General features: G+C 35.6%; 3 protein-coding genes across 3 annotated transcripts; 1 reads left to right on the top strand and 2 right to left on the bottom strand.

Moving 5' to 3' along the window:
- Positions 1 to 2,215: 2,215 nt before the first annotated feature.
- On the bottom strand, positions 2,216 to 7,205 carry LOC114517946 (T-complex protein 1 subunit epsilon-like). Its single transcript, XM_028538200.1, has 10 exons — positions 7,010 to 7,205; positions 6,857 to 6,917; positions 6,027 to 6,191; positions 5,610 to 5,808; positions 4,506 to 4,698; positions 4,049 to 4,318; positions 3,658 to 3,843; positions 3,389 to 3,526; positions 2,895 to 3,075; positions 2,216 to 2,388 (listed from the first exon to the last, which is right to left on the bottom strand). The coding sequence occupies exons 1-10, from the start codon at positions 7,112 to 7,114 to the stop codon at positions 2,270 to 2,272; spliced, it is 1,617 nt and encodes a 538-aa protein (XP_028394001.1). The 5' UTR covers positions 7,115 to 7,205; the 3' UTR covers positions 2,216 to 2,269.
- Positions 7,206 to 9,044: 1,839 nt separating this feature from the next.
- On the top strand, positions 9,045 to 18,195 carry LOC114519208 (adhesion G protein-coupled receptor L4-like). Its single transcript, XM_028539298.1, has 14 exons — positions 9,045 to 9,162; positions 9,674 to 9,794; positions 10,723 to 10,949; positions 11,126 to 11,224; positions 12,967 to 13,086; positions 13,832 to 13,963; positions 14,336 to 14,640; positions 14,765 to 14,914; positions 15,098 to 15,192; positions 15,477 to 16,071; positions 16,254 to 16,378; positions 16,750 to 17,021; positions 17,210 to 17,276; positions 17,415 to 18,195. Exons 1-14 carry the CDS (start codon positions 9,087 to 9,089, stop codon positions 17,923 to 17,925), a joined length of 2,895 nt encoding a protein of 964 aa, XP_028395099.1. The 5' UTR covers positions 9,045 to 9,086; the 3' UTR covers positions 17,926 to 18,195.
- Positions 18,100 to 23,511, bottom strand: LOC114522004 (spartin-like). Its single transcript, XM_028542600.1, has 15 exons — positions 23,339 to 23,511; positions 22,697 to 22,767; positions 22,474 to 22,567; positions 22,186 to 22,391; positions 21,931 to 22,026; positions 21,321 to 21,742; positions 21,158 to 21,187; positions 21,009 to 21,086; positions 20,819 to 20,918; positions 20,365 to 20,468; positions 20,065 to 20,152; positions 19,723 to 19,813; positions 19,562 to 19,625; positions 19,429 to 19,460; positions 18,100 to 18,972 (listed from the first exon to the last, which is right to left on the bottom strand). The coding sequence occupies exons 1-15, from the start codon at positions 23,407 to 23,409 to the stop codon at positions 18,900 to 18,902; spliced, it is 1,620 nt and encodes a 539-aa protein (XP_028398401.1). The 5' UTR covers positions 23,410 to 23,511; the 3' UTR covers positions 18,100 to 18,899.
- Between the last annotated feature and the right edge of the window lie 2,135 nt (positions 23,512 to 25,646).

Here is a 25,646-nt window from a genome sequence, read left to right as displayed (position 1 = left end):
ACATCTTGAGAGTCATTAATATATGATTAAAACACGACATTCACAGTCACCATCAATGTTCAGTCAGAATGCCTTCTGAATAATCTTCTGTATAAAGATGACGGAAATAAATACGAAATAGAGCCGTATAGCTAGACCGCTTATTTGGGGGAAGTACAAATTTATATATACGTCGTATTTACTTACAGCAGGAACAATAGCTTTTAAAAGAAATCAGACGGGCATAAGACGAACATATCTTATCTAGCGACGGACCGTGTCTCAAACTGTGCTTTGTTTGAATGAATGACATATATTGACTCTCGAGATATCTTGTTTTTCGGATTTAGTTTTTTTGTCATATTTGATATTCAGCCTGTGTATAGGGAACATGAACCAATGAAAAGCAACAACTGGGTTCTATCAAATTAGCTTATAGGTACGTCCGTGTCAAAATCTTAGTGGTAATCAATTAGTCTAATTATACCGCTGTTTAAACAGGCCATATATAATATTAAATATACGTTGAACTCCTGAATCTGCACCATAATTGCACCTAACACCTTTGAAGAGTCGAGAAATTGGAAGAGACAATGAATTTACTCAAGACTTTGTGCATTTTTTGTCTAATAATGGCGTGTCATTTTGAAATGATGGAGGCTTGGTTGAAACTGGTAGGTTCGTGATTCGAAGGATCCAAAATAAGTACATAATTATATACTGTAGTTCAATTGTTACTGAATTGAGAAAAGAAAGCTAACGGCAACGCGATCTTAGTTCGGCCTAAAATGTTCATGCTGGATCTTCTCGGAACACTTGCATGCATTGATGGTGAGCGTTAGCTCATAGGCTGCCTGGCTGCTATAGTTAATGATGATAAAGAGGTGTATTCTAGCTTCAACTGTATCCGCGCAAACATGAATTGTCAGGGAATGATATGATTCTTGTCAGTTTCATGATTTATTTCATTCTTTCGTTTTTCTTTGGTTCTTATATTTTAAAGACAACGGCTTATTAGTTAAATTTTACAAAAGTAACAGTTTTGCATGCATAAATTATATTAGATGTTTTTGAAATGTTTAAAAAAGGACATTACCCAAGCATTCTATAAAGTCAAGTATACATGATGGATCTTATCTAAGTGCTTAGCTTACACTTAATTTATTGATATTCCATATAGTGTGGCTAAAATGGCTAAAAAGGCCAGGCTCGACCTTTGTATTGGCTCGACCTGAGCACTGTGAAAAATGAGTAGAGGTATAGCTACCAATTTCATGGTGCCCATGCACCAATAAAATCGGAGTGTGGGATGCGAAGCTGGCTGAAGAATAGAGAATATCGCATATCGCAGCAGCACGAGTCCAAAAGTTGCCAATGAAACAAAATCGTGTATTATGACTATCACAACTTACTTTCTTCAACTTTATATATTTAGACTCCGTAAACTTTAGTGAACCGCAAACTTTATTATACACAGCTCGAAACCGCGGCAACGTTTTGATAGAATAGGTGCAATAACTTGGATAATTTCCAAAAAAATTCCTATTTAAATTAGAGGATTATCGCGTTAATCCTCTGCTTTTAAATAACATTTGGTTCACACGCATATATATTCATTGCATAATGTGCATAAGGGAACCGAAACATTTGCGGCTATTTTGAGTCTATTATAAACCAAGTGTATTTTGTGTCTAGAAATTAATACTTGCCATGCGCATACATTGCCCGTGAATACCGTTGGTTGTGCATTTAACGGTACTTGTAAATTTCAAAACAAAAAAATGTTTTCTGGGCTTCATCTATTCGGAACATTCTGTATTTATTTCACTCGCAACACTGCATGTATGTTAATAATGTTATTGTTTAATATTTTAGGGTTCGACCCGTGCGAAGAGTGCGAAGTCAACTTCGTGTTCATATAATATGAGATGCGGCGGCAGGGGACAAAAAACATGTTCATGTGGTCTTACGTGTAAGAAAATTTCTCGTGGAGTCAAACAATGCATAAAAATGAAATCGGTAGCTGCAAAAGCAGGATTGAAACCGAAAAACCGAAAACCGATTCCAAGAAGACTGATCAGGAATAAACTGAAAGATCTAGTTGATGCATGAATCCGTGTTGCATTAAAATTTTCGTACAGTATACCATAGCGAGTAGGCGATTGATGTTAAAAATGGATGTTTTTAAAACCTGTTCAAATGCATGTTCAACTAGTGAATGTGGAAAAAACAAGTGTTAAAATATAATCAAATCTGTACTTTATTCTTAGTGGAAATATATTACATCAACTTATGCTTCATGAGCTCTAACATCGTCTATCTTTAAGATCATTTTTACCAGTTGCGTTGCCAGACTGATCTGTTGTTTCTTGCCAATGAGCGTCTCAATAACATGTTGCTCTCGCATATCTGGAAACAAGGAATACATTTTAGTTCAATTATAACGTAAAGCGTAGTATGACAAAAATGTCATCTAGTCATTGTGTTCAGTTGTTTTTGTTCCCCAACACGAAGCTTTGTATTATTCCTTAAGTAGGTGCTCCTAAATGTTCAAAACTAAGGCTGTTGTGTTCTGCTTTCAATGTTTTCCATAAAAATAAATGTAAAACGTTGTTATAAGATCGACGAGGAGCTTGCCAAAAAGGCCACTCGAAAACAACAATCACTGTCGAATACAGAATCAAAGTTTTTTCCCCCAAAAGGGGGGTGCATATAATATTAACAAACATATAGTCAATCGATCAAATAGTTTTATTGTGTGTTTAACTTGTTTATCTTGTTATTCTCCATTTGCCGAAGATATTACGCTCAAAATTAAATATTTAATATGCCATGGGAATTTTCGATGTAAAAAATAAAGGTCGAGATCTAATAAAGCCATACAGTAACTAAGTTTATCGTTTATGCAGGCTTACCGTTAGATCCTTTGCTCATACAATCTATCCCAAGACGCGGATTTTTCTCCGCGACTTGACGAGATTTTATATCTGCTACAGTTTGGATAGGATTATAGCCAGAATTCTCCGCTAATGATAGCGGAATGGCTTCTAATGCTTCTGCAAATGATCTCATCGCGTATTGTTCAAGCGTAGAAATCTAAAACAAGCAACTGAAGTTAACATCAATAATCCCATACACAAACCTGATAGTCCTAAAACTTGCTATTATGAAACTTTCAAAACTGCTAGAATATTGTGGCATCAGTTACAAGGGAGTAGAACTTCAACTTTCAAAGCGATGGAAAAAGTGGGGGGTGAACGAAAGTTCCATGATTCCCTATCATATCCGGCACCAGGACCATTGAGGAATACACTTGAACAATGAGTGACATAAATAATGAAAGTCCATAGATACCTAAACATATCGCCAGGCCATTGGAATAAATAATGAAAGTCAATAGATACAGTACCTTATCAGCACGCTCACCAACTTTCAAAGAACAAGCCAATTCAACAGCACCACCCCCATATACAACACGATTATCGCGGACAAGATTTCGAACAACACATAAAGCATCATGTATACTACGTTTGGCCTCTTCTATTATCTAAAAAAAAACAACAGAACAAAATTTTTATACCTGCGATAATGGGCATCAATTTTGCCGTATTATCTCCGTCTGAAACTACAGTACGGAGTAACAAAAGATGTGGTACTGAGGTACATCTAGGTACTAACCATTTTGTTTCCGCCTCTTATAAATATCGTCACAGCGCGAGTATTCTTACATTCTTCTATAACCAACATACGATCTTTGGTTGTACCAAACGATAGTTCTCTTACAATGCCTGCATGGCCCAATTTCTCCGAAGTTAATTCTGAGAATCGCGGTACTATACGACCACCAGTTGCAATAGCTATCAACTACAAAAATATAGAAGAATCACTGCAGCGTAAATTCATCATAAATAGTGGTAAATATACCACAAGGAGTTACACAATTCCACAAAGTCAAAACGTATGTACACTACAGTAATGTTCAAATGACATATCCTACAGAGTAAGCATGTCGTCATGTTTAAAGAACAAGTTTCAAACGGGTCAATCCAGTGATTTTTTCAGTCTATACCTCTATTTCTGGTCCACCAACCCATCTAACAGCAGGTAATTCATTTTGTAGTAAAAGATGATTTGCCTCATCATCAAAGCCCCACTGACAAAGAGCAAGGTTAGCTCCTGTATCTTTAACTTGTTTGATCATTTCGATAAACGTTTTTTTCTCGTATTCTCGTAATTTGTGGTAATCCTCAACCGATGTAACATCAAGTTTATGTTTTGTCTTGGGTTTTGGGGGTTCGAATGGACAAGTGAGTATAGCTATTTTAGCATCCTTTACAACCTAAACAAGGAACAACTAATTCATTATACAAGGTTAAAACTTCCAAGCTGAAATGAGGTGGATAGCATTTTTCTGACCTTGTTTCCTTTAAAAACGTGTTTGACTACTGAGCACTGAGCAATGAAATAACACTGTACTGCAGAAGCACAGTGTAAAATGAATTCTCAAACTATCTAACAGTAAATACCTTTGGCATTTGTGGGTGGCTCATATCTTTATCAACAAGCACTCCTTTAACTAACATTGTATCATCCAGTTTTCCACCAACTTTGCCAGTCACTTTAATCAATTCAAAATCTACATCTTTTCTCTCTAGGTCAGCCACTGACAGTACAGCTTCTACCGCTATTTCAGCTATCTGTTGTTGGCAACGACTCACTCTAAACCATTATAACAGAAGCACATTATAGATCATAATGCAAAATTGTGTCACTGTTTATCATGTTTTGTTGAATGTTAATTATACGTTTATTAAATTACACTAAGATTTAATATCTGGAAGAATAAAAAAAACCTGTTATAAATTTATGCACTTCTTAGTTTATATGCAATAATAAAGAGATTTAAAGTTTTCTGTATGTCAATGGGACTAATGTGGAATATCACTTATCAGTGTCAGGATGTTATAGTCCTTCAATTTGTACAAGAGATAAGGGGGGGGGGGTTGATGCAAAGATAACAATTAACAAGAGACACTGAGGCACTGACATGAGTGTTACTAGCTGCCATAATGACTAGCAGATCTCTGTTATGTAAAATCAACTGGCATCATAGCAGTGGCATATAGGCAAATGTTTACATATTCTATACTGTTGCCATGTAATTCTGCATTTGTACTACTTCATAAAAATACAAATAATAATAATTTATAAAATACATTTATAAATCATCATTAATACATGCCTGTTATAACACACCAGTACAGGTTGTACAGTGCAAGATAACAGTAAATTAAATGGCATTACTATAGCATGGTGTCTGGCCTTGCAAAACAATTAAATTGTTATGAAGGAATTCAGCCATGCATGTTTGTTGGTTTTTCAAAGACAAAATCTCACTGCAGTGATATTTGTACCTGAGTTTTGTACATGTGAAGTGGTAGATAACAGTCTACATAACCCTAGTTTATCATGTACTGTAAAGTAACCTATGTAAGCCCTGCAAACACAATACAAATGGTATACAATGTACTTGTATAGGCAATCATAGTTAGTAATATTCAATACCTTTGCCCCCATTATAATGTTTGTGATACAATATTATTCATATATAAAAGGAAAAGTATAATTACATTTTGGAACCTAATGTTGTTTTTGCAGTTTCAACTAACAGTCCTTTCACATCTTTATTGATTGGAAAACTTTCACTGATCCTATCCAGTTCTTCCAATGCAATTTGCGCAGCAAGTTCATAACCATCAGCAATACGGATTGGATGAACTCCACGATCTAGTAGTTGTTCAGCTTGTTCTAGTAATGCTCCTGCTAAAACTGGTTGTTGCAAATAAAAAATATAGCCTTTAACCTGTAGTCTTGAATGAATTGAAGTCCTAAGACAAACGAACTAAGAAGAAACCTCCCATGTCACAACTTTAATATACTAGTTTTGTGGCCTATTTTGTATAGTAAATCAATATAGCCATAGAAGAAATTATTTATCAGAATATTTAGGGAACACCCAATGTACAAGTAACAGCATTGACTCTTACCAACAACTCCAGTGGTACCATCTCCAATCTCATCATCTTGAGATTTAGATAACTGAACCATCAATTTTGCAATTTGATGTTCCACTTCCATCTGGCTTAAGATTGTTGCACCATCATTTGTTATGGTAACATCACCATCTGGACTAACCAACATTTTGTCCATACCTAAATTTGTACATTGCAGTTCTCAACCATATCAAGGTGGAAACAAAAACACAATGTTGCGTATTTGATTGGGCTAAATATATACTTATCAAATCTAAAAAAACATTGTGCATGTGGCATTAAACTTCACAATGTTATACGTAAACAGCAGACCACTGACATTTAACTGCTTTTCTTTAAAAAACTAAAATACTAACTCTCCTGACGAAGACCCTCAGGTCGAAACGTCGAGAAGTGTTTTTGTCTATTAAGCATTTAGGCAGTTGTTATACCACATTTGATACTATAAATAATAGTTTCATAAATATATACCTACTATAAATATTAGTTTTATGTCTTCATCAGTGTAACCAATTTCTAACTATAAATATTTATATTGTTGTTTTTTATCTTCATGCAAAACTATACAAGAACATTAATAAAATATACATACTGTTTAATAGCTTGTCCACTACAATAATTCCAGTTTATACTTCCCTAGCTAGCATTTTACAGCAAAACTTAAATAAAATACTTTATTGCGAATTAAACAACTACAATTCATCTTGGTCAAGCCAACCTTACCAAATCTCTGTAAATTATACTGCATGCAATATCTTCGCCTTCACATGGCCAAGGGAGTGACAATGTGGAGTAAACTTAGTCCATATATTTTTTGTACTCACCATTAGGACCAAGAGAAGTTCTTAATATGTTAGCAACCGTCTTGGCCGCAAGAATATGGGACTAAAATAATCATAAAAACGTTTAAAACCCAATTTCGAACAAGAACAACATTTGCCGTAAAAATTTTATGGATTGACAAGTATGATAGCTACCTTTTGGGCATCAAGGCCAGTCAAACGTCGTTTTTTCTCCTGCTCTTTAAGGATAATGAAGGGTCTACCAAATTCATCGAATGCAATAGCTTGTGGTGTGTTCATTTTAGACCAAAGTTGGTGCAAAAATCGTTCAGATTCTTAAAGATTGAAGAATTATGTTCATACAAATAATAACCACCCTAGACTATCTTTGCACAGCTTACTAAGTTACCGAGCCTCGTCAATGAGCTCTATATATAGACGTCGAATCTGGATAGACCAAAATAAATGGTAACCGCTAAAAAGGCCGGGTTAATCTAACGGAATACTGACAATTTTGTTTTAAAAACACATACACAAAGTGAATTTTGTTCCAAAAGCAGATAAAAACGCTCAAAAATCTCGTTATAAGTTTTGGTAGGGGTGCGGAAACCCAAATAGCAAAATGTTTGAGCCATCAGGTAGTACCGGTTGTAATTTGCCACAATTTGATCCCTAGAGAAAAATTTCAACTTGCAGGAAAACTATTCGGAAGGGGGAGGAAGGCCCCCAGAGTAACTAGCTACAATCATGAAAAATGACAATAGGTAGACTCTTCGTTGGACACGTTACATAACCACAGTGATTGTATGTTGATTTAACGGCAAATAACTGTCCCCCCCCTTCCCCCACACAAACAATGTATTATGATTGAAAAATGTTGAAAAACCTCTCAATGTAACATCACTCACCTACCAGCATTGCTAAAGGAGGAGACTGGAAGAAAGTATTTTATTATGTAATAGAGAGGTCGATACGAATTCAATACGAATTAATTTCCATGCTGATTGTAGGGTTCAATAACCATATTCATAAGCTGCAGCACAATATTGTTTAGTCTATAGGGTTGAATGTTTTTTACAAAAATAAGGAGTTGTACTGAAGTTCACTGATCTCCGAATGTAGTGGAAGCTACTCAAGTTTGGTTTCTAGTATGCGTAACGTAGCCAAAAAACGTGGTTGCTATTATATAACCTCTTGCAGTAAAATTAGAAAATTCTAGGAAAAGATTCGAAATTCAAACGTTTCACTGCGGGCCGAAAAAACCATGTTTTTGAACAGCATAGTAACAGAGTTAAGAATCATAAAGAAATATTTGTCATACTTGAAATAAACCATGCAGTCAGCTTTCTTCCAATCAGCACGATACCCTCTCACGTATAATTTCATTTGAAATTAGTCTTGAATCAGTGGAATCTAACTAAAACTCTTCTATTTGATCGGTAGTTTTGCGATATCGTGATATCTTCATCTGTTTCCAGATCCACTTATTCTGAGTTTATTAGTTTATTCACTTTTTCCTTAGTATTACTGGCTATAAGGCATATATAAGCTAAGCTTATGCATATATTTATTTTTCAGCATATTCAGTTTTAGTCTTGCTTCAATGAATTTTGATGATATCATCTCGACTTATATAATATCTCGACTTACATAATATCGTAACTTAACCTGTCAAAGTGTTTACAGGGCAACGACGCGCCTGCATGGGACTGTTTATCCGGTAAGTGGTTGTTTTAAAAAAGTTACTTGTTTGTAAAATTAACTTAATTTAAGTGTGGCAAGTTGGTATAATTGGTGACTGCTTCTACTAATTTATTATAGCTACTTAAATAAATGTACCAAATCTTTAGCTAAAGAATATTAATGATTTCGGTATTATCTAGTTTTTAGAACACAATGATACAATGCCACTTTTACCGATTTGGCAGACAATCATGCAGATCTGCACAAGGAAAGATTAACCGTATATAATACAAAGGAAAAGATATATCCGCGATGCACCAAAAATCCATCAGACAATTACTGATTATTATTCGGCAATTCGAGTTATTCTATATTTATTTATATTCCTTATGTACGTGCTTCGGCGTTACCTGAACACTGCACTCACCTTCGGATCCTGTTGGCATTGCACAAGATTTTCAAAAAGCCAAATTAAGAATTAAGCTATTTTAGTAGCCTGAGTAGACAGACGTCCTTTCACTCCTGCTATTTTTAGTCAACTCAACTAATCGCTTCATCTTGAATTTTTCAGTTAAATAATTTCAGTAAGATGTTGTGGCACTCCATATTCTTGCATCTTTTTGTATGTATTCTGGCATTCCCGTCTTCGCAAGGACAAAGACAAAGTAAGAACTAAACAATATTCTCAAGAAATAGGAAACAAAGTACACTATATAGAGTCGTCCATTCACGTCTTTTCTTTAATTCAGCATTGACAAATTATAATCGATGGTGAAGACCTTTCCGGATACGTTTTAATTTGAATGTATTTCGCCTTTTTTACGTTCTCAGGCACCCTTGGTCCAAACTATTTACGATGCAAACATCCTTCTTCAACACATGCAAGATTTTTTATTTAAACTATAATACTGAAATGTGAAAATAAATCCTGACACGGAAACGAGTCTTCAGTGCTGTCTTATGCATGTATGTCTTGTGCCGGAGTTTCGTTTTCGTTTTATATCATGTTTCCACATTTATTGTTTAAAATAAAAGAAATACACTTGATTCTATACAGAGAGTTCTAAATCGTAAACGATAAAGTTGCATATGACGTGACCAACCACACGTTTTTATACCGTGATTTCACCTCCGTTCCTAATTTGAAAATTTTAAATTACACCTCAATTGATGCAGCTTCACTTGGATTCCGAAGTTCCACATACACTGTTGGTGAAGCAGATGGTTTCGTGTTTGTTTGTCTTGTTGTTACCAAAAAGGATCCTTTTAATACGGATCCCTTAAATATTGCTGGGACGTAAGTAAATTTTATTATTACGTTTCAGTTTTATATGCATTGTAAGCTCTAACACCATCGAACGCAAAACAGTAATCCCAATATGGTATAAGCTTACGTGTGAGCACAATTGAGGCGGGGAAAACAGTCCAAAACGCACGCAGAATGGGTAGATACACTTTTGCCAATGGCAACGACAATAATAGATCATAAACTCGTATACAATCTGAATATAATTTTAACCCGAAATTGACGATATGCAAATCGTGAAACGTGAACGTGAACGTGGTTCGACTAAATAGAACAAATACATAAACCTAAATTAATATAGTGTAACTCTAAAACAAACCCTTACAATAACTAAATACAAATAAAAACGACTTACAGATGTTTTCCCAGTAACTCAGAACTTTACTTTAGCTTGTAGATTTTGCTCTTTGCTTGCGAACCTTTAGCTCCTTACTGCCAGAATACCTCAACTATACTGCCAAGTTTCTGGTCCAACTGCATGCCTTACCCATGCCTTACCCATGCGTAAATCTAGTTAACTTAATTTCCTATGATACTTGAGATAAATGATTAAGATATATGTTTTCCTGTGATTAGCACAGTTGTCACTAACGAACATAACATAGACTAGCAGTTCCAAACCTACATGCATTTATGAAGACATCCGCGTGCGTAAACGGATTAAATCTATACTTTGCAGCAGAGAGACAGACAACGCGAACAATATGAAATTCTTTCTTCATTTTCCTAATTTCAAACTGTGAATAGCTTTTTTCCCCAACTGATTTTCACACGCATGCAAGGTATACGCAAGGTATGCAAATAAAAATAAGAGTTATGGTGACCGCGTTCATGCATATAACTGAAATCGTACAATATATAAAGACACTTAATTTTGTTTTTAACTGTTTAATGTGTTAATTTTTTACAATATTTCAAGATTAACATTCAGAAATGGCACTGCAACAAGTGGAGAAGATTATTCAAATGAGGAGAAACATTTTTCAATAGAATATTCCCTTGCATCATGGTGCCCTCAAATTCATATAATCCAAGATAACAAATATGAAGGAAACGAAACTTTTACAGTTGCTTTGATGTTACATAACAATTCCAATGTTCAAATAACTGTTGGCGAAGCGACCGTGACTATCATAGATGATGAAGGTAAGTAAAACTCATATATACTAAGTTTCCCGCAGAAAATTCTATAGACTTAAAGCGTCGAGATATGAGAAACTCAGTGATAAAGTTGTTGCGACGATGGTAAAATCGTGCGGTCAAAGACGCGTCGACACCTGTGTACCGTATATTTGTATAAATAAATTTCTTCATTTATATAGTGTCATTATGTGAAAATTGTCATTCTAAAGCCATTTGTAATCTTACATCATGCATCTGTTCAGATGGATATACAGGAGATGGTGTAAAGACTTGTCAAGGTAGGTATGGTAGGACTGAATAATGGTCGAATACGCCATTTTCCGGCGGACTCGACCAATGTTGAATCCGCCATTTTCCGGCGGACTCGACCATGGTCGAACACGCCATATTCCGGTGAACTCAACCATGGTCGAATACGCCATATTCCGGTGAGCTCGACCATGGTCGAATACACCATTTTCCGGCGAACTCGACCATGGTCGTATTTGCCATTTTACGGCGAATATGACCATGGTCGCGTATTTGCAATTTTCAGGCGAATATGGCCATGGTCGCATTTGCCATTTTCCGGCGAATATGACCATGGTCGTATTTGCCATTTTCCGGCGAATATGACCATGGTCACGTATTTGCCATTTTCCGGCGAATATGACCATGGTCGTATTTGCCATTTTCCGGCGAATATGACCATGGTCGTATTTGCCATTTTCCGGCGAATATGACCATGGTCGTATTTGCCATTTTCCGGCGGACTCAACCATGGTCGTATTCGCCATTTTCCGGCGGACTCGACCATGGTCGAATTCGCTATTTTCCGGCGAACTCAATCATGGTCGAATTCAACATTTTCCGGCGAACTCGACCATGGTCGAATTCGCCATTTTCTGCCGGACTCGACCATAGTTGAAAACGCCATTTTCCGCCGGACTCGACCATGGTTGAATACGCCATTTTCCGCCGGACTCGACCATGGTAGAGTTAGCCGTTTTTCGGGGGACTTGACCATGGTGGAATTCGCCATTTTCCGGCGGACTGTTAATTTATTCTTCCTTGAAGATTTTCCCATGCATGCATCATGTACGCGGTTGTGTTTCATGGTTTTTAAGCGTTTAAATTGACAGGTTTTTAAGTAAACTGTATAAATATATATAATATCATGCAGTTTTGAGAATAATTTAACCAAATTTTTCAGATATCAACGAGTGTTTACAAAGTCCGTGTGATCGAAACGCAAGTTGTTCAAACACACCTGGTTCATTTACATGTCTCTGTAACGTTGGTTACATTGGAAATGGATTTAAATGTGAACGTAAGATTTTGATAAATGACATGCAGCCTTGAAAAATCAGGCACTTTATAAGATACTGAAAACAGAATATATTGCGCTACAATATGCAATCGAAGTGCCAGCTTTTTTTGTTAACCATGGAAATTTTACCTATAATTTAAGATTTTTAAGCAATGAAAAACGTGCATTCTGGGGCTACATTCTTCCCAATCATTCTTTCTTTCATTTATTGTCAGCATGTGACAAATGTCATTCTAAAGCCAATTGTACTCGTGAGGGAAACCTTAATACACCATGTGTCTGTTGGCCTGGCTATACAGGAGATGGTTTAAAAAGTTGTGTAGGTAGGACTAAAATTCTTAATTATTTTGGTTGAAATTGAAGTGTTTTTCACTTCTAGACTTGTACGACTGCATTTCAAGCTTTGTTACAGAGAGATATCGTATAAAGCTATATATGTAATTCAAATGATATCGTATTGCATTTTTATGCAAACTAATTGTTCTGAGTTGGTCCTGAGTTTCTCCAAACTATCTGCTAAATTGTGATACGTGAATTCTTCAGTAATGGTCTTGTGTTTGCCATGACAGTCATAGTTTGATAGAAAGGTTTACTGAATTAAATCAAATAGTTGATATACAGAGTCAATGCAGGGTTTGTGATGGCTAACAGTTCGTCAGAACATTCAACATTTTCATGCAAATTAATAAACTTTTGTTTACCTTGATGCAGATATTAATGAATGTACGGTAAAAAACTCATGTTCCAAATATTCTTCTTGTACGAACACCGAGGGATCCTATCATTGTAATTGTCTTAAGGGATACACTGGAAATGGTCTGAATTGTGATGGTACGACATTCGCTTTCTGCTCTTTGTTTAGTAACTACCGCATGAAGGTTTTGCTATATTTAGGATATTTAGGACATTGGTACTATTTGTTTCATTGATCTCACTCTAATGAGTTGTACAGGGTGTCCCAAAAAAAACGAAAACTATTGAAATCACTCATTGTTAAAATTTGAATGCCGTGTTCACGAATTTCAGCCCGTGAGGATTTAATACAACTTATAAAATGCTAAATGCTTTGTGTTGCTAGAGAAAGGGGACATGTCGAAGGTCATGGTCCTTGAGATGCACATTTAAATATTGTTATCCATATTTGTAAATTGTAAATATTGTTGATAAATATCATTTTTGCGAACAAGCAAATTTGACTGCAGCATATGCATGCATAAAAATGCTTATGGCAACCCCGATTTATACACTTGTGGGCCCAACAGAGTGCTTAGGCATTCAAACTCTAACAATGGCATTGTTATGGGTGATTTCAATAGTTTTCGTTTTTTTTGGGACACCCTGTATAATAATCAAACCCTTGATTGATAAGCTTTTGGGCCGTTGCTAGAGGCTAAATTGGGGGGAGGGGTGTTAATCACATACTCATGTAGTACAACCATATAAACAACAGTTAACAAAAGAAATCAGTCGGGCATAAGACGAATACATTAATATGACAACCCCCCTCCAATTAGGCTTCTAGCGACGGTCCTGTGACCTGTGTACATGCAAATATTCGTCATTGTTTTTTTCGTAGACATCGACGAATGCAATATTTCACCTTGTAATGAATCTTTCTCAATATGCGTAAACAATCTGGGGTCGTACCAGTGTGTTTGTCAATATGGTGTTGCATATCTACCAAAAAGAAATCAAATGATATGCAAAGGTAAAAATTTACATGTTTTCATTTCATAACATTGTACCGCATTGTTTGGCCACGTTAGTCGTTACCACTTATCGGAATTATTGCAGGTAGGTCTGTTACGATTTTACGTCACAACACGCAGCACATTCCTTCTCCAAGAACCAACCCATTGAATTTAGTTTTACCTTTATGCCTTACATTGAAAAATATAATTCTCACTGCAACAAGTTGAACAATTTCTATTGCAGTTGGACAAACTAGCACAGTTAAAAATCAACGACATGCATGAAAATTAGGGGCAGCACCCGCGCTTTCCACCACCCGCTTTCGACGGCCCTGTATTCGCCGTTCACTTTATCAGTCGCTTACTGGAAATCTATATGAAATATATAGGCGCATGTCAGGAAGAAACAACTGGTGAAAGTGCAGCGCAGGGAATATTTCTCTGGAGAGCAACCGCGGGTGGCAACGGAACTTTCGTTGAGTGTCCTTATGGGGCGAACAATCGTTCCCTTCCCACAGAAGATGACAGAAGTTTGCAACATAATTTAGAAACTGCCCATAAAGCGTCGCGATCCTGTCAATGCAACGATGATCTCTGCCAAAGTCCGAACTGGCTGGAACCAGACACGTCTCAATGTAAATATCGCGTCAAAAATGAATCAGACGTTACAGAGGATTTGTCAACTCTCTACCAGGTGTGTCGGTTTTTTTACACGGACTTTAGTTCTAATGTAACAAAGGGGTAACATGTTATTGGGTACAGGGGGGTAGTGACTGGAGTGGCCGTTAGAAAAAAATCTTATTTATACGTTGTTTCAGGATATACAAAATGGTACTATATCGACGGTTGATGCAAGTATCCGTCTCGTGAATTTAACAGATAATTCTCGGAATTTTGAACAAGATGACGTCTCCCTGACTGTGTCAATTCTTGAAAACATTGTCGAAGAAACAAATCTTTTAAATAAGGTGCGTTAAAGTCAGTTAGCAGCAATAGCAGATTTAAAAATAATAAAAAAAAATATTTTGGAGCCCTATACCAAACTTTTCAGCATATATGATTCCTAATTTTTAACATATAAGTGCTTATGAACCTACAGTAAACGCAATCAATCAATCTATACTATAACTCATTCTTCATCTGTATTTCAGACTGGTAAAAATATCATTAAATCAGTTGACAACTTCTTAAATGCTGATCCTGTTATCGTTTTCCAGAGTCAGAGATCTGATAATTCCTCAGCCAGGTATATTTTAGACACATTACCAACAGCTATAGAAGATCTGCAGGGGCTATATATATTAAAAGCGCCGGCTACATCATTATACAACATCAATATATTCCTTTTAAGAAGAATGAAATTCTCAGTACTCAATGATACAACAAGCGATACCGAAAACTGAATTTTGTTATTTTACTCTATTTAGCAATTATTTTACTCTATCCAGCAATTATTTAGCAAAATATGTTCTAATATGTAGCTAAACGTTTCAAATTTAGGGTTCGATCATTTTACTGGTTATTTTTTAGAGTTTTATCAGTGGTGGAACACTATCTTGAAAATGTTGACATAAATGCTGACGAAGAAATAGAACAAAATGAACAAAACATCGCTGTTTCTACTCGAGAAGTTAACCAAAGTGAATTTCAGGGTGCGGCAGCTGAGTCAGAAAACAATTATTTTAGCGTTTACAGCAACGATTTTAGCGTTAGACCAAGCAGCTCTAAAATTTCATTGACAATGCCTAAATCAATATTTGAAACGTTGAACATTAACAGCGGAAAACAAAGCCAACGTATATCTTTTGTTGTCTACCGAAAGGCGTCTTTATTTCAATCTCAAGCTAAAGAAACAGTTGGTGAAAAAACGGTTAATAAACTTAATAGTTGGGTAATATCTGGATCAATCAAAGGGCGAAAATTAGATAACTTGGAAGACCCTATCGTGACAACTTACAAACCGTTAGAAGGTGGAATACGCGAGAATACTGCTTGTGTATTTTGGGATTTCTCGTTAAAGGATCGTATCGGGGACTGGTCACAGGCTGGTTGTGCCTACCAAGGAACTAAATATGGAATAGTTACTTGTAATTGTTCTCATCTTACAAACTTTGCAATTTTAATAGTAAGTGAAGCATGAAGGTTCGACTTTATTTAGTAGCGTCGCCTGGGAGGGAACTGCATGCGTCCTTAGTTATCAAAAAGGTATCAATTGTGGTACCGTAGATTTACCGTATCAATAGCATTGTGGTACCATACAGATTTTCAAATAATTTTATCAAAGATTCGATATCTAATTTAATTTAGGATGTGAACATCAACGATCGTATCGATGAAGATCATCAAAAAGCTTTGAGTATAATAAGTTATATTGGATGCGCAATATCATTGGGAGGATTGTTTCTAACCATAATCACGAATTTGCTGTTTAAGTAAGTTTTTTTGTTTGGTGTCTCCATCATTTTCAACATTTCTCCATGTCGTTTCTTCCTGAGAGCACTGAGAAACAAACAGTGAAATCGATATTTCATGTACATGATTATTTAATAATCTGGACAACGAATGACTATTGCCTGAAAACACTGAATGTTTACTAGGGAAATTCCCACAAAACTGAACACGACTTTATCTCTCTTCTTTTTTACAAAAACAACCTCTTGACGTGAAATTGAAGTTATTGAACACAGCTGTTTTTCCTAGTGTTGGACCTAAATGCATGGATGCCGGTTATATTCTTTATTCTAACGATATTATACTTTTCACGACTGAATATGTGTAATTATACCTATATTTTTAAATCCAGAGATTTACGAACGCGAACTCCAATCAAGATTTTACTCAACTTCTGCATAGCTCTAACACTCACGTTAATTGTATTCATTGTGGCTGCTGAAAGATCAAAGACGTCATCTGTTATTTGGTGCCGTGTTGCAGCGATAGCTCTACATTACTTTGTCTTAGCTGTGTTCATGTGGATGGCTATAGAAGCATACAATATGTACCGTTGTTTTGTTAAAATTCTGCTAGCCCCAGACGATTCGAGTTTTATGATCAAGTGCTTTATTGTTGGATGGGGTAGGTTTATGTCTTATGTCTAGTTCAAATGGTTTGTATAGCAAGTGAAAGGTTGCTTCGTAGCTATATTCCCTTAAAAAAATTTCATATATATTCCTCGGGAGGTACATATATATTCCTTGGAGGTGCATAGTCCTGCTTGAAGTTAAGGCCAAAAGTATTTAATTATAGTTTTTCTTCTTTATTAGGAATACCCGCGATTATTGTTATCGTGACAGCAGTTTTGAAAATTGAAGAGTATGGCGATGAAAATTAGTAAGTCATCTAATAACTTCATAATAACAGATCTGAACAACAGCTAGAATTTGACAATAAGAACTTGAAAAAGTCAACCGTGCAGATTAACTTAACTTATATTAACTACCATATCAACTTTCCTATAATTTTATTTAGTTGCCGCCTTCAAGGTTTCCCATTTCAAGTGGCTTTTCTCGCCCCAGTTTTACTCATACTTCTCACCAACTTTATTGCATTTGTCCTGATCTTACGTTCTCTTCTTACCTCCGGAAAGAATGTGACCGCAGACCGCACGATCAGCGGTATCACACAAGCGAGGCGTGCTATTTCTATCCTTGTGGTACTGGGACTAACCTGGGTATTTGGTGTTCTTGCCATCAAAGAAGCTAGATTGGGGGTTCAGTATCTGTTTTGTATTTTCAACGCATTTCAAGGTCTGTTAGTTTTTTTCTTCCACTGCATCCTTTCCAAAGATATAAGAAAAAAATGGATGTCATTGTGTTCGCGAAAAGAAGGGACATGTACATCAACTGGTCATCATGATCTTGGAACACACTCCAGATTTAACGAGATCGCCGCTAACAAGTCTCGTGTGATCAACTCTGATACTGGAAGTACCTCTTTGAGTTCAGACAGGAATTACGTTGTTTCCATGGAGATGAAATGAATAGCTTTTAGAAGTAAACGTTTTCTCAGGGTTAACAGTAAATTAGAATAGATTTCTAACACGATATCTGTGTCTGTGAAAGATCCAGCAATATCAGTAAGTGCCTATCACATTTAGCAGTAAGATTTAAGGTGGATAATCAAGTATTTTAAAAAAGTCTCGCACGTTTATGCATGAATTTCACTTAAACTTGTATTCGCATTAAAGAAGCACTAAAAGTAAAAGTATAAGTATAAAAACAGGTAAACTATGTCTAATACTTCAAATATGCTGTTACAGCAAGTACTTTTGTATAAAATATTGTGGATATATATTCTTGTGGTTTGGATGACTTTATCTACGTTCACAATGTCATTGCAATTTTTCCAGTCGCTTTAAATAATCTCCCTTAACCAGTAATATGGCAAACCTTTACAGGGTGAGTAAAAAACTATATTTATATGCAAATTTGCCAAAAAGCTATTGCCATTTAACCTAAGTTATGAATCATTAAATAATGTACATAAAACATAAATTTTGTTCTCCTCGTTCCCCTTTTTGCTTCTCTTGGAAGCTCTCAGTTGTTTCTTCAGCTTTACTCACCCAGTAAGTATAAGTCGAGCGATACCGTGTTTTACAATCTTAGATTACAGAAGAGATAGCGGATGTACATTTTCCAGGAATCATGCAGTGCGAAATTGTCTATAAAAGCGAGCTGACCAATTTGAAGGGCGGACATGAAAAAGATGCTTAATTTAACCCTTTCGGGTTAAAATTTCATGCATTTAAAATTCTTCTCGTTGTTTCTTCTAGTCACGCATTCTGGAAAATTTTACAGCCTACACATCATCTCCGTAATCGTGGATTACCTCTTTTCATAAACCTCTTCTTAGTCTCCTCCGTTATTGAAAATATATAAATAAAATTAAATTACATCCAGTAGTGCGCTCAAGTTGAAAAAAGGAAGCGCAATGTAAATTGTGTTGCGTATATCATCATGATATCTTTTTATTCGCATCATACAAGCATTCTTTTCCAGTGTCTTTCACTGCTTTCTTCGCTATGGCTCTAGAGAAATATTTTAATGAAATTTTCAAATATAATTTCTGACTAGTAGTGCCATACTAGTGCATGGCACTAAAAAATTCAACGCGGCTATAATGACGCGGAAGGATTGTAAGAGCGACGACGTCACTTGCAAGAGATCAATAGACCTAGAAAATTTATATCGCTCATACACAGGTATATGTGCAGGCGCAGTGAGATCTTCAAGCCAGTGGTGGCGGCTGAGATTTGGTGTGTAACTGAAGATTGTGTGTGGTATATGGTATTAACAATTAGTATATTTTATGGTTTACAATTTAGCATACTTGTGAAAATTTGTGAAAAGGTTTAAAAAGCAATAAAAATACAGATATGAAGCAAATAACAGTTATTGCAAACATCGGGCAATTTTTGAGCGATTTAATAAAACCTCTATATCCAGTCCAGCCCAGAGTTATACGAAGTTCAGACAGCACTTACTTGTATCCAAGATTATTGACATTATGATAAGCCTATGGAAATACAAATAACATACATTAGAAAATGTATTTTTTAAGAGGCAAAATACATCACAATCAAGTGGAATCAAAGGCCATCAAAAACAGCTCCTCACTTCAACTGCATTAGCAACAGCTCCCATGGCATCGCCAGTAATTCTCCCAGCTTGCTCTCCATACCTGAAGGCGAAGCAAAAAGATTGAAACACAGGGATAAATATTCCTATACGGTAAATGAAAGTGCCATGCAGCCAGTTCATTGTGCGCAAACCCGTACTTATGATCAACTGTTGTAACCGTCGCTTGAGAGAGACTAGAGTACAAGATTTTCCACGCATTCGTTAATCCCTCATGAACAACAGCGATGCCTAAAACAATTTAACTGATCAGCAGTTTAAATGATAATTTGCTATCTTTGGTATCGGGATAAAATTGTTGTCTCTAACAATTATTGATGACTCGTATGTATTAACAACCTCGTTCAAATGGGGGCAGAGCGGATACCATGGGAATGAGGTGGAGAGGTTGACCACTTTAGGCTTTAGTAAAGCACACCACAACTATTCAATGGGATAGACCCGCGACCCGCGCCAAATAGACTATCCCCTATTCAATATACCTTGAACACCACCGACTGCCACTTTCATTACTTCTTGAATGTGACCTTTTCCATCGCTACTGTTTTGTTTTGCAGATTGTGGAAGTAGCTAAACAAAAAGCCGATAAATCTACATTTACATTCCTGTAGATTTAATATTGATACTTTGCAAAAAAGTTATGTCGGGAACTTTTTTGAGTAAAACTTGTTAGACAGTGTGACGACAAATTTATTCATCGAAAATCTTGACATAGGTAATTTTAGGTGAACTTTATCAGCTAGTGGAACGTGCCTGCAAAAAACTCTTTAAGAAACTCCTACCTTAGAACCTTGCTCGACAATGATGGGGGCAAGTTGTTTTCCAAGTTGATAGGTTAAGGCTGAAACTGCAGATACGATTGCTGACGATACCTGACAGGCAACACCTGAGAAAATTTATTATAAAACATTATATTTATACCAACTGACTAATTTGAATGCAAGACAAACAGTGAATGGGAGGAAACGAAGTTGGGCATCTTAAATAATCAGTTCAACAAATGTTATTAGACTTTTTCAGATTTAATATTTTTTTAACTCCATAAAACCTATATGGCAAATGGCAAAAGACCTTTCAAGGTCATTTTGCGTCACCTTACTGTAGGTGCTGAGACAATAGGTCATATGTGAGAACCAGACTTCATCTCGTTTAACAATTGTACCTTTTAACTTGGCCCTAATTAAGAATAATACTTCTGTGTCATAATAACGTGATTAGCTAGCCTGCAGTAATCACCTGTAGCTGTTTTAATTTGCCGTACATTATCTTCAATTTTCGGATCAATCTTCGCTGACTCTTCGTTTGGTTTTATTTTTCCACGAAGCTTCTCCGATCCCTATCGTAAAGTATACTCAAATTGCTACAGGGAAAATTTGAGCTGACCATAATAATTACTATAAGATGGGAGAAAGTAACAGTTTTTTACTTGATTAATTAGATTTCCACCAATTGTAGCACCTTTGCTCAAACCCCACGAGATGAGAACAGCCCCAACTTCAATGCCCTGTGGAAACGAAATTCTTTTTTAACGTCTATTTTACTTTTTTTATCAACAAAACTGAAAGAAATATTTACCCTTGAAACCTTTGCTCCCCAGGTTGAGTGCTGGAAAGAGATAAATATATTTGGTCATTAGGAACGAAAACGTCCTAGTTTTTCATGAGCGTGAGTGCTAGATTTAACAAATTTTTATTAAAGAGAGAAACCTCTTTTTAGCGTATAAAGAGGTAAAACAAACCTGTTCGTCACTAGAGGGCGTGAGACTCTCATCGCCGACTGGAACTAGTGCTGTTCTTGTGTCTTCGCTCTCTGGTGTCATTGTCTCAGGTTGTTCTGCAGGTGGTGCTGTTGGAACAATTCTTTCTGCTCTATCATTTTCTTGACTACTACATTCTGGGGTATAATGTCTGTAATCTGAATAGCACTTTAAAATTCTCTCAAATCTCTTAACCTGGCCTTCGCTCACGTCTGAAGAGAACACTAGTCCGACTGTTGGGAACTTTCCTTCGGTCAATTGTCCTTTCGATGTCTCTTCACCATCCAGATTTATGTCTGGAATCATGAAAGTTCTATCTTCAGTTTTTAACACAGGAGATCGTCCAGGAACCAAAGGAAATACCCACGATCCACATTGTAGAAAGACTGTTGGGCTAGACGAGTCTTAAGTCAAGAAACATTGAGTTAGAATACATATTATGAGCCATAATGAATAGTGGGATATACGTATAATCAACTACAATCTTTTCTAAAACACTGTAAAATATACAAGTTTGGATTATACAATTTCATTTCAAACTTAATGATACCACATGAAAGGGGCTAAAAATTGTTAGATTGTCTGAACAAACCTGAGGATTCATTTACTAGTTGCAAGGCACGAAGGGTTTGAGGCTGATGTAAAGTTGTTACATTTCCTTCTTTTGACACAAAAAACATATTTACACCTAAATAAAAATATAATTGTGGGCATTTAAAAATGTAATAACAATTACAATATTTTAATGAAAATATATGGCAAATAGTGGAAATGTGGGGTCAAGTAAGGTTGTACATCTGATATGAAACTAATTTGCTAAATTCCTTCATTGGCTTGCATTACATACTATTTCCAACAGAAAATAATTCTCTTGCATCTTCCCAACTCTGGACACTGCCTTGTTCATTGTTGGTCACAGTTGGAATGTAACTGTGGGGAATTTTCTTTTGTGAGTTCACATGAATTGGCGGAGGTGGTCTTGCAGGAGGTTTTCCTCGTTCTTTTACATCTGTGTTTAAAGCTTCAAGCCTTTTCTTAACTTGAACCTTTAACCTGCATTAAAAAAATCCATATTTCTTAAATTTAACCTGTGTACAAGGTTGAAATCAGACGATTCTAAAAGATGTTTTCATACTTCTGGAGTTTTTCATGAAGTTGCCTTGACCTCTCAGCATTGGGAGAAGAGTTAGAAATCTTCATAGCTAATCCAACATCGATACTCCTTAAGGCTGAAATATATATTAATATGGTCTGTCTCTCGATCTGCAGGTTCATGTTTATCTTTTGGCAAATAATCAATAGCAGGTGAAAATGTTATACTTGCATGGCATCAAGAATTTCAAGATTGTATGTTTTACCTTTATTATAATAAGTGTTTGCTTGTTCCTTGTCATTGTTTTCATCACATGTTATTCCTTTACCTATGTGTCTACCAAAATGTATACATAATTAAATTGGTTTTACCCATTGAGATAAATAATGGTTTATTCAACTCAATGATTTTACCCTACAACAATTAAAATTGATAAAAAAATCCACAACATATTTAATGCTACTAAGAAAATGGTAAGAGGGTGAAGATAGTATAATCTTTAATGTAAAAACATAATACCTATATGGATTATGGATGAAGAGGTAGAAAAACCTTCATTTGAGTTTGTCCTACTAACTCTGATTCTATCATGATTTCATTGCTAAGAATATAGCTTGGTGTAGTTAAATAGATAAATATATATGTTTATATTTATAATGGTTTAATTATTACTAAGTGCAAACTCTTAACTCTATCTATGATAAAAGAATATATAAAAAAATAAATTTACATTTAGAACAATATCTAAATATTTACAGGAGCAATAAACATATCATAAACAACACGAATAATTAACAGTTGTGTTATTGTACATACTTTATAGCTATACATTTTTTACAGATTAAGGGTTGTTTAATTATTCTTCTGCAGTAAACTTTATATTAAAATTTTTACAATTTTTACGAACCTCGTAGCTTGATCATAATGAGATTTTATTAAAACATCTGTAGCTTTATGTTCTTCCTCAGCTGTAGCCATATTAATATATATTGTTTTACTGACTTCTAGTCAAGTAAATATTAATTCTAATATCGATTTTTATCATATTTCGATTTTGTTGTTTATAGAAACTTCAGAACTTCCGCCATTACGTCATTATTAAGAAGGGAAGAAAAATGTGGTGGAATATCAAGACCCTGGATACGAGGCTGGGCGAATGATTGTTAATTATACAATATGTGTAATATTGCGCATCCAGTCTGACCAGCCGGGTTTGCGCATGGTCTGAACGTGGTCCGACCAGTCGGGTTTGCGCATCCAGTCCAAAAAAGAATTGTCCTATATGAAACTTTGTAAAACTGGATAATATCAATGAGATAAAGTAATTTCACTGATGACTTTCAATTTTTGCGACCAACCAATGCGACTATAATGTGACTATAATGTCAGGACTGCGTAGTCCATTTGGGGGATCACATTCCCCGTTGGCATTAAGGCATTAAGTTAAGACTTAAAAGTGACATAAGTTAAAAAAGTTAAACAACTAACTTTTGTTAAAAGTTCACCTAACGTGTTTTACTATAACCAGGCTATAGCTAAAAGTCGAAATTTAACGTGTTTCACGAATAGAAAATAAATCATGTAGAAAAATAATAATCTAATATTAATATGCGATTTTCTACTTCATCATAAACAGGTTCATAAACTATGACCGAGAATAATGGCGGAAGTGCATGCAAATATATAGAGTAGTGCCGACGGAAATTGCAAAAGAAGAGATTTATCTCTCTTAGAAACAAAAAACAAAGGGCTATTTCATTTGCTGTCTTTAAATCGAACCTCACGATAAAGGTGAATTCAAAGTTTTTCCGGTTTTTACCTCTTAGTTTATTCATGTCCTCTGCAATACATTCTTGCTAAACGTACATATACTTAAATAACTTATAGTACATTTCGTGAGTCACATTGTATAGTTCAAAAGTTTCATTCAACAACAATTTTTAATTTTTAATTCAACAACAATTGAATAGTTCATTCTACTTCTAAAAAATTCAAGCTAATATTGAGTTAATAAATGTCAGCACTCTCAGCTTCCTCACAAGTTTCACAGATTATGCATGATCACCTAAAAAGAATAATGGAATATATTTTAAACAAGGTAGGGTATAATTCTCTTTGCCCTCTATTCAGCCAGAGATGAATCATATGTTAAGTCCTTGTGGACAAAAATGATCTAGCAAACCTTCAGTTATTTTGCTTACCAAATTCTCTTATATCGGGAAGCTCTTTAGTTTAAGTTCTTGCATTCGCATGCCTTGCTGGGCGAATTGCGGCAAACGAGTGATCGGGTACAAGCCATGTCTATAGTATAAAGAATGAAGGGAGATTTTTGTGAAAGTGTATTGTTACACCCTACTGCTAAGCTAAACGCTTAACAACCATGCACGCAACAAGCTATATATTTATTTACTTGCCTATAATTTCTTTCGAGCAGCAAACACCTCTATCAACTTGTGCAAAGACATTTTCGCTATAGGGTACCGCAGCTGGAGCAATAAACTCATAACGCGCACTAAGTGGGTCAGTATTCAGAAATACAACATAAGAGACTCCAGATGCCAAATCTGTTTTACAAAACACCGGTTCACCAAACCCAGTTGCACAAATATCACCAACAGGCAGCTCCCCTTTGTACACTTGTGTTACATTCAAACATGCAGTGTATGAATCACTGGGGCCCAACGGCAACGATTTTGCTATCAACAAGGCACCACTACTGGGAATCTTTTTAAACAAACTTGCGCGAACGACCAAGGGAGCTCGCCGAGTTCGTTCTTCGATCGATGGAGGAGTCCAACCAAATGGTGGTAAACACTGAAGACTAAACCTTGATATGCAGAGAAATGTCAGAAAGAAAATAAAAACTTTATTTGCTTTTGACATTTTGGAGAATATACGCTAATACAGTCTCTCAGATTTTAAAAATTTGTAACTAATTTAACTTGTTTATAGTTCTTATTCCAACTCAACTACTTATATTACTGAATGTTCAAATTGTCAGTGCATGATATTTATAAGATGAGTTAAAACAACCGGATCAGAAAAATGACAAAGACTTTGAGTGCATACGTAAGTGCCAAATAGTGTGACTGTTGAAGCGCCTTCCTGGAAGATAATATGACGCATAAGCCAAGTAAATACGGAAAACATAAATAAAAAGTGCGTAACTAGTTACGTCAACCTTTAAATTTTTGAATTACCTTCCTAAGTTACTA

Source organism: Dendronephthya gigantea, unplaced genomic scaffold (assembly GCF_004324835.1).
Source record: "Dendronephthya gigantea isolate DGI-Jeju-01 unplaced genomic scaffold, DenGig_1.0 000000F, whole genome shotgun sequence".
Lineage (NCBI taxonomy): Eukaryota > Metazoa > Cnidaria > Anthozoa > Malacalcyonacea > Nephtheidae > Dendronephthya > Dendronephthya gigantea.
Note: the sequence above shows the minus strand (reverse complement) of the source record. Positions and strands in the feature narration are given on the sequence as shown.

Coding starts and splice junctions, on each gene's coding strand:
- LOC114519208 (XM_028539298.1), top strand. CDS start 9,087: ATGTTGTGGCACTCCATATTCTTGCATCTTTTTGTATGTATTCTGGCA. Junction 14,915..15,097: donor AAACAAATCTTTTAAATAAG/GTGCGTTAAAGT, acceptor TCTGTATTTCAG/ACTGGTAAAAATATCATTAA. Junction 16,379..16,749: donor ATCACGAATTTGCTGTTTAA/GTAAGTTTTTTT, acceptor TTTTAAATCCAG/AGATTTACGAACGCGAACTC.
- LOC114522004 (XM_028542600.1), bottom strand. CDS start 23,409: ATGGCTACAGCTGAGGAAGAACATAAAGCTACAGATGTTTTAATAAAA. Junction 20,469..20,818: donor GCAAATTAAAACAGCTACAG/GTGATTACTGCA, acceptor AAATTTTCTCAG/GTGTTGCCTGTCAGGTATCG. Junction 19,814..20,064: donor GGCAGTCGGTGGTGTTCAAG/GTATATTGAATA, acceptor AAATTGTTTTAG/GCATCGCTGTTGTTCATGAG.
- LOC114517946 (XM_028538200.1), bottom strand. CDS start 7,114: ATGAACACACCACAAGCTATTGCATTCGATGAATTTGGTAGACCCTTC. Junction 5,809..6,026: donor TGGTACCACTGGAGTTGTTG/GTAAGAGTCAAT, acceptor TGCAACAACCAG/TTTTAGCAGGAGCATTACTA. Junction 4,699..5,609: donor ACAACATTAGGTTCCAAAAT/GTAATTATACTT, acceptor ATAATGGTTTAG/AGTGAGTCGTTGCCAACAAC.